This window comes from Mytilus galloprovincialis, chromosome 2 (genome assembly GCF_965363235.1).
Source record: "Mytilus galloprovincialis chromosome 2, xbMytGall1.hap1.1, whole genome shotgun sequence".
Lineage (NCBI taxonomy): Eukaryota > Metazoa > Mollusca > Bivalvia > Mytilida > Mytilidae > Mytilus > Mytilus galloprovincialis.
Genome location: NC_134839.1, coordinates 25,328,929 through 25,342,586, shown reverse-complemented (window position 1 = coordinate 25,342,586; position 13,658 = coordinate 25,328,929). Strand labels below are relative to the sequence as shown.

Genomic DNA, 13,658 nt, shown 5'->3' with positions numbered 1-13,658 from the left:
GAAACGTTATGGACTGTCCACAAGGAAATGTGTTAGCAATTTCTTGTTTAATTTAACATGAACAGGTATCAGGTTTATGCAATCTCTTCTATCACTATACATGTTGTACAAAGCAGTTTTAATTCAAAGGCACAGGAAGCTCTAAATGGTCTGGGGATATGATGTTCCACTCTAGGGTCTTTATCGATTATATGTAAAAGTTGGAAGTAGAAGTTTGTAGTTGACAATTTCAGGCGTTATATTTGTGCCCACCGAGTTATTTTTTATTGAACGCGCGATTATTTGGATTATGCAGAAGCACACGGTGTTGATATTTGTTGGAATTTACACAATTAACAGATGGATGTTCAACAGTTTTTTTTTTTTGCGTCGATTTGGTGTAATTATTGGTCATTTGCATTTGGGATAATTATATTAGGGTCGTTTCCTCAACTTGTCGTTAACGTTAGATTTAACGTGTCGTTACTAAACGCATAGTTAAATTTGTGGTGTTCAATTTTGTTTGAAGCCAGCAATAGTGAGCAATTGTGTTAAATATTTTAACCACTCGTTCAACATTTTATCAAACTTTAGAGATTATTTTTTGTTACCCATAATACATTTGGTTGTTAATATCCATTCAAACACGGCTGAAATGTCTCTTCTTAACAAAATCCAAAAGGGACAGACAACCTAACTAAAGTCATGATGAAGTGAAGGTTATACAAGACCAAATTTAAAAGAATTAAAATTGGGAATAAAGTCACCGAAGCAGAATTTCAGTCTAGATCTAAGTGTTGCATGTAACTTTTACATGATTGCAACCAATGCACATCAAAACATTGGAAAATTTCATTTTTCTGTAAAACACACCTTTTAGTTTTAAGAATTAACGTCCGTTGTGTATTTATTGGCCACTGGATATAGTTATCTTTAACACCAATCGAAGCATTATGAACACCGTGCACTGCTCCCGATCCCGAGACAGCTGCATTGTCATACTCCATCATATCATCTTTTCACAAAACAACTTACGAGAGAAAAAAAACTTGTAATGAACAATTTTCATCGGAAGAGTTTTTGTAAAACATCGAATTTGAACACATCAATAATTTTTTTGTGAGATAACAAATCTCTGTAAAGCTTTTTTTCAACCGACCTCTATTGTCAATTTCTAGATGTAAGTCAAGATATTAGACCAACATAATTGGATCTGTTGCATCCCTTTTCTCGTGCACAATGTTCAACATTGTCACCAAACTATGAAACATTTAGAGAGAACATAATCTATATATCGGAAAGTTAAGTTAAAGGAAAGTTTGAAGTCCTTCTGTATGAAGTAAGCTTCGTAAGAATAAAGAATGAAGTAACAATATAACGTATTTACAGAGTGGGAGATATAAACTCCATATTCAAGCGCTGAAGGAGTAGTACTACCAAGAACTGGAAACTTTACAATTGAAACAGTTCATTTTTTTCAAAAGCTTCTTTGTTATTGATTGTTGCTGTTACAAAAGAGCAATACAAGTAATACATATAGTATAAAAATAATTTAATAAAAGTATAAGAAAAACATGCAATAACAAAACAATAGTTAATAACAGAAATTGTTGTCCCTTCTAGTCAGTGCGAGAAAGAGGGGAAGATATATGACAACAAGGATATCGGGTGACGTCATTCATGTAAATAAAAAATAGTTCTTCTCCAAATGTGTCGCTCATTTGGGAGATTTCGTTCTAGTGTCTGTTCGGTGAATTCAAAACAGCCTAATTGGTTTCAAATAATAGATTAGGCTAATTTAATACATTTACAAGTTAGAACAGACGACTTTCAGGTTGAATGTTCTTTCCTGTATATTTCATAGGTCACAATGTTAAAGTTATTACGTCACAGTTTCTAATGACTTGATTTACGCTACTCTTTTATATAAAACAACTAGAGAATCGTCTATAAAACAAATTTGTTAATATATCAACAACACAATGATAATACAAGTTTGTTATTATAAACAGTTCGCTGCTTGTATTTAATTATCCGAATATAGGGTTTCATGATAGAGATCGGTGTAAAAAGAGACAAATATGGTACAGAGACATACATTTAAAGCATGACCTTACAGACAGGGAAAAATCATAATATGAGAAACATTGTTGATGAAAGTGTAATTATAAGACATATAATCTTTGTGTGGTTTATGACTCGGCTGGCACTACCTGATCCGCCTCCACCTGGACCGCCTCCATCAGTTGTTTGTGAAAGATCGAAATTGAACACTCCTTTCCCATCCGATACTCCAACGACATCAACACCACTATCTACAGTAAATAGTTTGTTATAGCATTATTTTAAATACCAGATATTTATATATAACTGTTTACTAAATTGTAACATGAAGATCTAGTGAAACCCCGCTATGCATGATATTTTGTTCATAATTAATTCTTTCTTCTATTCATGTATAATTGTTTGATGATGATCCATTTTTACTTCAAAATGCAGAAAAAAATCAGGTCTGCCAGTAGGTGAACAAGTACTGAGAACAAATGTCTTAATAAACTTTATACATTTGTAGCTGTATTTGTAGTATTTAAAATGACCAAATGTTTTAAGTAGAGTACAACTTCTGGGAAGATACCTGTTACAGTATATTAAAGGACAATTTAGGTTGTGTGTGTAAAAAGACAGGTACATGGTTACATTAACAGTTAAGAACATTATGTCTTCCAATATAACAGCATTTGTTTGAATTATCGGGCTAGGTGATTCATACATTGTAAGTGGTGGTTACCCTGTCGACGCAATCATAACGCTCCTTTTGACGCTAGTGATTTACTAATGTTTGTATTATCTTTTGATTTGAATTGTCACTTCCTAAGTAAACTTCAACCAACTTAATTTGTATATCTTTTTCAATTAAGGAGCACATGTTCCAATCGGAAAAGACATGAAAACTAAAAATTGGTTATATAAATGTAACAAATAAAAGTGTTAGCATATAAGACAGAATACTTAAGCAATAACGTTGAACATTATGATACTTACTTGGACATAAATTGCACATGTGTGGACAGTCCGTAGGTACATTTCCGTACACGTTACAATGACCGGCGCCCCAGGAAGTACAAGCATTGATGTCGGCTTTCTTTGTACAGTTCACTATAAATATACACCATTTAAGAATGAGAACACATGAGTTTGTGATTTTATACATATCATTTCTATAATATATTGAAGTACATCAAGTAACTCATTATCTCTATCATGTTTTAATACAAAATAAGAAGATGTTGTTAAATTGCCAATGAAACATCTCTATACTAGAGACCACATGACACAAATTTGAACAACTATAGTTCACCGTACTTCCTTCAACAATGAACAAAGCTCATACCGCAGTCAGCTATAAAAGGCCTTGAAATTAAAAATGTAAACCAACTCAGACGAGAAAACTAACGGCCTCATTAATGTACAAAATAACAAACGGCATTCTCTGAATTTCAGGTCTCCTAACTTACGGCAGGCTTATAAGCAGGGTTAAACTCGTTTGAAGGCATCAATCCTCCCTCTACCCGTTCCTCTTTTAAACATTGACAAAGATATAGCATTTTACTTAAATATGTTGTAAAATCAATATATGTCTTCACATAAAGCATGTAAAGAGTTCTCAATACTTATTTATATATAACTGAAAACTGGCCGCCACGAAAAAGTAAAAGTGGCATTAAAACACCAAAAATCAAAATCAAAAAATTATTTATACATAAATATATAAAACGTGCTGTCCATTTAAATACATAGATTATAAATTAGATTTATAAAAAAGAATTCATAGAAATCTTTCTTCTTTTTAAAATTCTTTGAAAAATCAAAAAAAGAATTGAAATTTATTTTATCTTTTGTTGATGTTCTTGAAATGCCATTGGATTGCATCATTCTGATTAATTGATTTCATGACAACTATATATATATATAGTATTTTAAAAAAGCCGGTTTAGATATAGATTGAAGTGTATTATTAATATGAGAAAGAACTATACCACTTTGATTTCAACACAAGAAGTGTTTTCAGGTCAAATATCTAACCAATTTAAGTCGTATAACAAAACAGCATGTATATGTCTATGCCTAAGAAATCAGGCTCTCTCTATGTCATTATTTTTGTCCGATGAAATTTGGAAACTTATATTTCGTACCAGATTTGCACCGATTGACGAAAACATATTTTCTAATTTGGTGCTATTTTCACATTTCTTGATCGGTGTGAGAAGAATATTTCTACTCACTAGTGAAAAAATTGTTCTCGGCAAATGATAAGTCGAAATTTAATAGACCACTTTCGAGTTCATCCGTCACCGGAAAAAACTCGTCAATTATACGCGCCTTTATCATCGTCATTTGTGCGTTTAGGGGCGTCGTCACTTCCTTCCAATGTTGAGCGAGTGGTTGGAAAACTATAATTCTATATTGTACGAATTATTCGGCAAATTGAATTCTCAAAATTGACAATCAACACTGCTGTCATTAGGGAAATGTCAGTAAGTACCTACAGAGCAACCATTATTTCTAGTTTATCCTGCACAAAGACGATCACTAAGACGCTTGATGAACGTAAATAGTGCAGGGATACAGGCGAGCCCCTCTATCTGGTAAATGACGTCATAAAGGCGTGTATAATTGACGAGTTTTTGCCGGTGACGGATGAACTCGAAAGTGGTCTATTATGACGTTACATTTTCTTGATTTCTTCTGAATTTTCCTATTGTAACGTCATGAAAAAAGTCGACCATGCCTGATGACGTCACATATAAAGACGATAGTTCTCCACTCTCAACAGTTAAATTGAATACTATTACTTGTGGGGTGAGAAATGTTTGAATCGTAAAACGTAGAAAATTCTCTTTTAAACTACCATCATCATTCATCAATTCCGTTTTTGAGATTATGTTTTCGTCAAATGGGGTAAATTGTTCATCAACTCGATATTTTCACATTTTTGTAAATCATGTAAAACACTTTGGCTTGTTATCTCCCTTGCAACATACGGGTATGTGAGACATCCTAATTAATTATCTGTTATAACCAAACATATAAAGGACAAGGAACAAGTCTAGTAAGGTACAGCATTACCACATTTGGTTTGTTTAATCTTTATAATAAAGTATGACAAAATATTTACTTCGACCTGTTTACAAAACTATGAAAACTTCTGGAAATTTGAACCACACAATTTAACAGGAATAATTTGGTTGGTATAAAGCAGTTTGACAAACTCTAATTTTGATCGTTGAAAAGCTCGATTTCATTTTACTAATACTATTTGATAAAAAAGTAAAATCACAAACATACTGAACTTAGAGGAAAATCAATTCGGAAAGTCCATAATCACATGGCAAAATCAAATAACAAAACGTATCATAAACGAATGGACAAGAACTGTCATATTCCTGACTTGGTACAGGCATTTTCAAATGTAGAAAATGGTGGATTAAACCTGGTTCTATAGCGCTAACCCTCTCACTTTAATGACAGTCTCATCAAATTCCGTTATATTTACATTGATGTGTTTAATAAACAGACACAATAAATAAAATAGTCAAAATATGGGTACATCAGTCATCATCGTATAACAATTTTAAAAGGAACAATTTAACAGAACACAAAAACAACTACTATCTACGAACACATTCATTGATTTGAGTGTCTGACGTCAGAAAATTTTATACGTCACATAAATTTGTCGTTCAATGTGCATACAAACGATTTTAAAATTTTACATCAGCAATGTTAGCATACAGGGTTAAAAAATCAAAAGTATGTAAGAATAAATTTCAGAAATAGACCGAGATTTAAACTAGTCCAAAAGTTATATATAGAATTTAAAAGAATCCACAAATAGTGAATTCCACTACGCGATTGAATGATTTTGACGTTTGTGGTTCAACTTATATAGTAATTCATAATAGAAATATATCATAATGACATATAATAGAACAATATCATGCTGACGGGATCTTTGAAAGTACAGAGTCACGTTACAGGAACAAGAGAAATACAAAAAGTCGCATATACAAAACAAACCACCAAAAAACGAAAGCCAATACAAACACATTGACGAGATGTATAAGTACCGTGCCACGTCAAACGAATATCACATAAAACCATTCAACAGTAAAAGTAATATTAATAATAGAACAAAGACAAATGAAAAAACTATAAAACACGTTGTTAAGATGATAAACAACATCAGTACGCAGCATCTATACATCAAGACCATCGTGTATTATTTGAGAAGTTGATACGGAATATTTATCAACAAGGTCTTGGTACCTTCCGATGAACTTTTTTAGAAAAAGGACGAGACGTTCTTTGACATAACCCTGGTTCATCAACTTTCTACTCAGACACTAATGACGTTTTACAAAGTCGGAATAGGAGCTGCAAGCTCTTGAATATCGAATAAGTTGGGAAATATATATCCCATATGCAGGTGAAATTGGTATATTGCTACTAAGGTGGGGGAAATTTATAATTTCAAAATTAAAATCGTCTCGTTTGTCATAGATTCTGGTACTGAGATGACTGTGTAAGTCAAATTCGAGATATAAGTCTAAAAATGAGGCGGAGGAAGCCGTGTCTGTTGTTTCTTTAATCTCTAGTTCTGGGGGATATATCAAAGGAACCCAATCAGAAAAGTTCGGATTGTTTATAGAAAGAACATCATCAATATATCTGAAAGTGAAATTAAATAATCTGGCTTCTTTGATCCTCTTGTTATTGACAAGTGTCTGGAGGAACTCCGATTCATATGAAAATAAGAAGAGGTCGGCAAGAAGAGGCGCACAGTTTGTTCCCATAGGAATGCCGACAATTTGTTGGAAAAGTCTGCCTCCAAACTCAACAAATATGTTGTCGATAAGAAACTCCAACATACTGATCACTTGTTCTTCTGTGTAGCATGTTTTACCTTTTTGTTTGTCACTATTAACGAAATATGCCTTATGAAATCCCAAAGTAATAAATTTATAGCGTATGCTACCATTTTTATTTTTGAAAGGCATTGTGGATTATTTCTTTTAGGCGATTTTTCAATTTCACATGGGGAATGGTGGTATACAGGGTTGAAAAATCAAAAGTTTTGATGGAACTAATTTCAGAAAAAGACCGAGATTTAAAATTGTCTAAAAGTTCTTTAGAATTTTTAAGAATCCACATATGGTTAATACCACTACGTGAGTAAACAGTTTCATAGTATTTCTGAAGACCCTCTTTCACTGCGGACAGAATTTTAGTCAATCTAATGGACAATTCTTTAGTGGAACATGAAGATGAGCCAGCAATATACCGTTGTTTGTACGGAATTTTATGAAGCTTTGGTATCCAATACAAACAAGGTAAGTCCTCTGATTTGGTGTTCAATGTAATGTTTATTGATGCCATGAAGGACTTATGATTTGCTAAAATCTCATCCTTGTCAAATGATATGTCTTTGTATGTGGGATTACCTGAGTGCTCCTTTATACCCAATTCTTTTACAAGACATTCGTAGTAATACGATTTACATACAAAGACAATATTATTTGAAGCTTTGACCGCAGGAACAACAACATACTTATCATGAAGAGTAGATAGACACTTCATGGCCTCTTTGTCTCTGAAAACGGACTTTGGTCGATCGTTCACACAGTTTTTCAACTTGTGAATGCGACGTTTTATCAGAGACCTGATAGATTAAAACGCTCATCTGATTTTCAAGAGCTAACTCTATTAGGTGTCCTGTGCCGGCCTTCAACAGCAATTTTTTTATTTCTTTTTATTTGTATGTATTTTTTTTTATGAAACACATGTACAAGTTGTGATGTCATATCAAGATATTCAATGTTTATACTCACATGAACAATCAGGAGAAGTATAACCTTGTTTACAATTACATGTACAAGTTGATATATCAAGGTTTCCACCATTCAAACAAATCTTATCGCAATCTTAAAACAGAAAATAACAGCTGTATTATGCAAGATATTTACAAAATACAGAATTGGGACAGCGTACTATGTTAAAAGCTTTGATAAGCAAAATTATACAACATTGTTCATATCAATGTATTTAAGTTTATTGATCTTTATTGGTAGTTTCTGAGTCGCATATTTCAGTATCTAATCTCATTTGAAAAATATTACCCAGAATTCATCAGACTCTTACACAGTTTGTTTTGTTTACTGACATCAGATTGCAAAAAATGGAAAACAACACGTTTAATAATTTCATGCGTCCGCAGCGCTTTTCTGGATTTACCTTCATCAGGAACGCTCAAAGCCAAACATTTGAAATCCGAAGATGTATAAGTACCGAACCCGTTGAAGAGCTTTATGAAAGTTCGCTTGATTGTGAGTAGAATAAAAAAAAACATCTTGTGATTAAATTTTAATATTCGCCATGATTTATTTTTCTGATCATCGTCCACATTGAAGTATATAATGTTTACTACGTTGCAATGCAGGTACCTACCACATAAATTGTTAACACAACGTCCTTGTTGACAATCTTGACAGGATGCCCCTTGTTTGTATGGTTTGTACCGTTCAGCTCCATTGCCGCTGTTAAAAATATAAAAAGTGATTATAAAGTGCAGAACTTTTTAATAAAAACAAGTAAAGACAGGTATTAAATGAAAATATTCAGATTATTAAAAAAAAAAAGGTATCATATTTCAAAAATTAGAATAACATAAATACCGAACTCAGAAGAAAAATCAAAATAGAAAGTCCTCAATCAAATGGGCTAGGTCAATAGCTCAAGCACCAATTAAATGAATAACAACTGCCATTCCTACCTTGGTACTGGCATTTTGAAATTAACCCTTTTTCTGTTATATAAAAAATCAATATATTAAGATAACATGAGAGAGTAGCAGCAAAAAACTACAACTTTTTTTTTCCTGTGTTGTCGAAATTTACACTGAATGAGACTCGTCTTCAAGACGTAATTACTATTATCAACTAGCTCGTGTCGCTAGTGGAGCTGGATTTGCTTTCCCGTCCAGAGTACCTCAGATCAATTAACCCTAGTTCTGATTTGGGGTTGATATTGCACAGTATTGATGTATTATGAATTTTCGTCATCTTCAGTTTTATTGCTATGGTATCGTCATATCAACTTTGAATGTCCCTTTAATATATTCCACCTCTTTTTGCCAAAACGTAGTTTATATCTTTTTCAATATTTTAAAAACATAATAAAAGTTTTGAGGTCATCGAGCTTGATTTCAAGCCACATACATGGAAACATTTATATGTTTCGTAAGAATAATACAAGTTACAAGGAAAAGGCAACGTTAAAGAAATTTTAGTGCCGATCTACCTGGAGAGAACCACCGACCTTCTGCGTGAAAACAAGTTATCATTGTCAATTAAGATTCGAGTTAAAAAGTAAAATCACAAAAACACTGACCTCAGAGGAAAATCAAATCGGAAAGTCCATAATCACATGGCAAAATCAAATGACAAAACACATCAAAAACGAATGGACAACTGTCTTAAAAACATCTTACTACGAGCAGGGCTCGAACACTCAAACAACCACTGGGCTAACAGGGTAGTGATTGTTTACTAAATTCACACTTATATTATCTACTCCCTCCAGTTTAAGTTTTTTACATGTAAAAAAGGATGATTGCTCCAAACTGTAATACTTACGGTGGACCATAATTACACACAAATAAATGTCGTTTGTCACTCTGGCAATATGCATATCCACAGCCTATTTTGATTGATTTTGCCCACACAACCTACAATTGTAAAAACATTTGTATTTATTTTGTCCTTGTGTAAAACTGCTAACAATTGGGAAAATTAATCGTTATGTGCATTTTCAACAGAAATATTTTTGTTTAATGATTTCTATGTAAATAATTTACATTATGTTAATAACTTCTTTAATTGACTGAAAGCACAACGATTTATTGTAAGGTTTTCATAACAGAACGACTTCATATAATTAAAAAAGACGAATAAATTTAACAATCACGTTATGGAGTTATGATGAAAATAGATGTTAAATGACTGTTTTGTTGAACATATTCAAGGACACACAAACAATAATAAATGTTTTTGACAAATTTGCACAAATATTTCCCTGATAAGATGTAAAAACACAAATATACCACTTAGATTACATGACATTGAGATGTCAGATGAACCACAGGAGAGCATTTGACAATAACAAATTGAAAAAGGTCAATAATTTACATTCGAGAAATAACAACTACGAGTTGGGAATGTTGTCGACAAGTATATGTGTAAACTGCTATTATGCGGTATGGGCTTTGCTCAAGTTGTTGAAGGCCGTACGGTGACCTATAGTTGTTAATGTCTGTGTCATTGGGGTCATTTGGTCTTTTGTGGATAGTTGTCTCATTGACAATCATACCACATCTTCTTTTTATATATGGTGTTTAATATTAACAGCTAGAGAACAAATTGATTGACGGGGAGAAAATGATTCATAAAAATTCCATATTTGGTAAACACGCAGTGTTACTACGTACAGAAAAGTTTGAACCGGGAAAACAATGAGATACAAACAGACTCAAATAACACTTGTATATAGACGGTTGTATATAGTCGGCCTGACTATTCAAAAGATACATTGACAGATCCAGGGGATGTCTAGGAGGGGGTGTTATTCCAACAGTTGAAATCCATCCTTTTTCAAATCTTTTCTTTAATTATGCAAACGTTTAATGGTTTTCCGGGATGGATTTGTATATATATTTGTCATCCTTTAACTTATCCCGTTCGATAGTAAAACCATTCTTAATTAAATTGTTTTCCCTCGACTTATCCAGTCATAAAATTGAGAATGAAAATGGAGAATGTGCTAAAGAGACAACAACCCGACCATAGAAAAAAAACAACAGCAGAAGGTCACCAACAGGTCTTCAATGTAGAGAGAAATTCCCGTTCCCGGAGGCGTCCTTCAGCTGGCCCCTAAACAAATATATACTAGTTCAGTGATAATGAACGCCATACTAAAAAGTACACATTTTTGTTTAGTGGCCAGATGAAGCAACCTTCCGGGTGCGGGATTTTCACGCTGTATTGAAGGCATGTTGGTGGCCTCTGGCTGTTTTCTACCCTTTGGTCGTATTGTTGTCTCTTTGACACATTCCCTTTTTCCATTCTCAATTTTATTTGTCATCACATTTAGAAAACTGAACTCATTTTTCACCTTAAAGTACTAAACTATGTTCTGTAAAATTATTCAAAATAAACACTTCATAGGTTTCGTGCATTGAAAGCGTTTTTCTGAATTTACCTACATCAGGAACGCTTAAAACTAAACAGTTGAAAGTCTAGTAATGCGTATATAGATGTTACTTGGAAGGATAAAAACAGAATAAACAAATGCATCTAAAGTCAACGTTAACGTAGGTCGTTTGAAGCTTTGATTTTTAATAAATAACCAACAAATTCCAAACCTGTGTGTAATGACCCACTTTAAGGAAATCGTTTGCATCACCACCATCGTATGTGAAGTCCTTAATCTCGTCATACCACCACTTCACAGCGTCACTCCATGTACCATGTGATCCCCAGAATAGATTTTGACCCATTCGGAATCTTCCTAAAATATTTAAATAAAGCTTTTCGATTATTCAAATACTATACTAAAAAACTAAAGGAAAGTACCAATATACAAATGTATCTACAATTTGAACGACTCTTGTTACAATTATGTGAATTTTTTTTGTATCAATGTTGCGATAAGGTACAGAAATGTTACTTATTTTCACAGGGCAATATATATTCAGGAAAAGTTCTAAAGAATTGCATTGTTTAAATGTTATATGTAATTTCTAAATTCAAGGATATGAAATGAGTTGTGGGATATAAGTCAATGAGACAGTTTATAAAGCTTTTGCTATGCGTTCTTCAACTATTATTGTTTATTCTTGCAAATAACTATTATACTGAGTAGGTACTAGTAAATTTTATTGGAAATTAAGATTATAAAATAGATTTTTGTAAAAGCGTCTTGATGAAATCAGAAACGTTTCTATAGTTATTTTCATTTAACCTGATAACCACAGATTGTAACACAGATATACATATAAATTCATCAATTTACTATACGAGTACGTGGATTCGATGACGCTTTGATGTTAATGACTATCATGATGTTTAATTCTATGGATTGAAGAGTTACCTTTCAAGAACAATGACAACTTCAGTTTCATTAAACATATACTTAACTTTTAATTTTTGAAAAATTGAATAAAATTATAAAAAAAAGCATTTAGATTTTTTTTTTTTTTTTCTATTCCAGTCCATAAACTTTAAAATTCAACACCGATCTGTATAAAATTATCTTTAAATATGCAAAAATGAAAATATCACAGGAAAGCCATTTATTTAGCGAAAAGACTTCTTGATCGTACAATTGATAACGTTAACATGGTAAACTACATTGTATACGTATTTATCTATAATAAAATTGAAATTGGAAATGGGGAATGTGTCAAAGAGACAACAACCCGACCAAAGAGCAGACAACAGTCAAAGGCCACCAATGGGTCTTGAATGCAGCAAGAAACTCCCGCACACGGAGGCGTGCTTCAGGTGGCCCCTAAACAAAAATGTATAATAGTTCAATGATAATGGATAATTTATAATAGTATAATTTGTAAGTTTACCTGGGATTCTCCTCTTCATACCTCCGTCATGCACAGTTTCGCAATTTTCTGCCCATTTCTGAGCTATGTATGCTATTTCTGCATCCCAACTCTAAAATATGTCATGTTATGTTATTTATTTTTAAAAAGTGCCTTTCCAGGGAGACGTAAGGACTTCTAGAATGAAAGATACAAAGTGAACGTCAAATCAAACCTTCGTGTATAAAGAATGCAACAACTTATTGAGGAGTCCGTTACTTGTCTCATTTTTGTTTTGTTCTGTCGGACTTGCCCTCAATTCCAATGGCAGGCTACATGAACTCCCGTTTATCCCAGTCAGTCTACCTTGTTGTATAAGAGTTATTTTGTCTATCGCCCTAGATATGTACGAAATGGTTGCCACTGGACGCAAAACCAAACAACAACCAATCAATCAATCTAAAACAATATTTGTAGTTATAAAATAAAAAATTAACACTATCAGTCTATGCAACGTCTCGTGAGTTGACTTGTATTTCTTTACGATATAACTTCTATATGATTTCCATCGAGTGATACGAAAATAGCAAAAACGAAACAACTGGGACGAACTTTAAACATAAAGTATTTCAATGAATTGGTTTTCCCGTTTGAATGGTTTTACACTAGTTATGTTTGGGGCCCTTTATAGGCTGCTGTTCGGTGTGAGCCAATGCTCCGTTTTGAAGACCGTACATTGACCTATAGTGGTTTACTTTTATAAATTGTGACTTGAATGGAGAGTTGTCTCATTGGCACTCATATCACATCTTCTTATATCTATGATATAATCTGATACAATATAAAATAGATAAAATAGGAAGATGTGGTATAACTGCCATTGAGACAAATATCCAACAGAATCTGTAATATGCGGAAGAAAGCAATTACAAGAACTTATATAAGCTGTATATATGTACATTAAAAAGTAAGTTTAAGTTTAATTTTAAGTAAATGGTTATTTTCTAATTTGTTTCTATCAGAAGTCAAT

General features: G+C 32.8%; 2 protein-coding genes across 3 annotated transcripts in view; one reads left to right on the top strand and one right to left on the bottom strand.

Annotated features, from left to right (window-relative positions):
- Positions 1–13,658, top strand: part of LOC143063222 (uncharacterized) — a 228,269-nt gene that overhangs the window by 45,563 nt on the left and 169,048 nt on the right. The gene's annotated exons all lie outside the window — the stretch shown is intronic.
- The window catches only part of LOC143063221 (cysteine-rich secretory protein 2-like), a 46,571-nt gene continuing 34,427 nt past the window's right edge, over positions 1,515–13,658 (bottom strand). For both annotated transcript variants that reach the window (XM_076235224.1, XM_076235225.1), the window contains exons 5-11: positions 12,671–12,761; positions 11,456–11,601; positions 9,672–9,763; positions 8,485–8,573; positions 7,869–7,961; positions 3,022–3,135; positions 1,515–2,294 (exon numbers count right to left, since the gene is read on the bottom strand). In XM_076235224.1, coding sequence (XP_076091339.1) covers positions 2,110–2,294; positions 3,022–3,135; positions 7,869–7,961; positions 8,485–8,573; positions 9,672–9,763; positions 11,456–11,601; positions 12,671–12,761 — 810 coding nt within the window. In that variant the 3' untranslated portion in view covers positions 1,515–2,109. The remainder of the gene's footprint in view (positions 2,295–3,021; positions 3,136–7,868; positions 7,962–8,484; positions 8,574–9,671; positions 9,764–11,455; positions 11,602–12,670; positions 12,762–13,658) is intronic.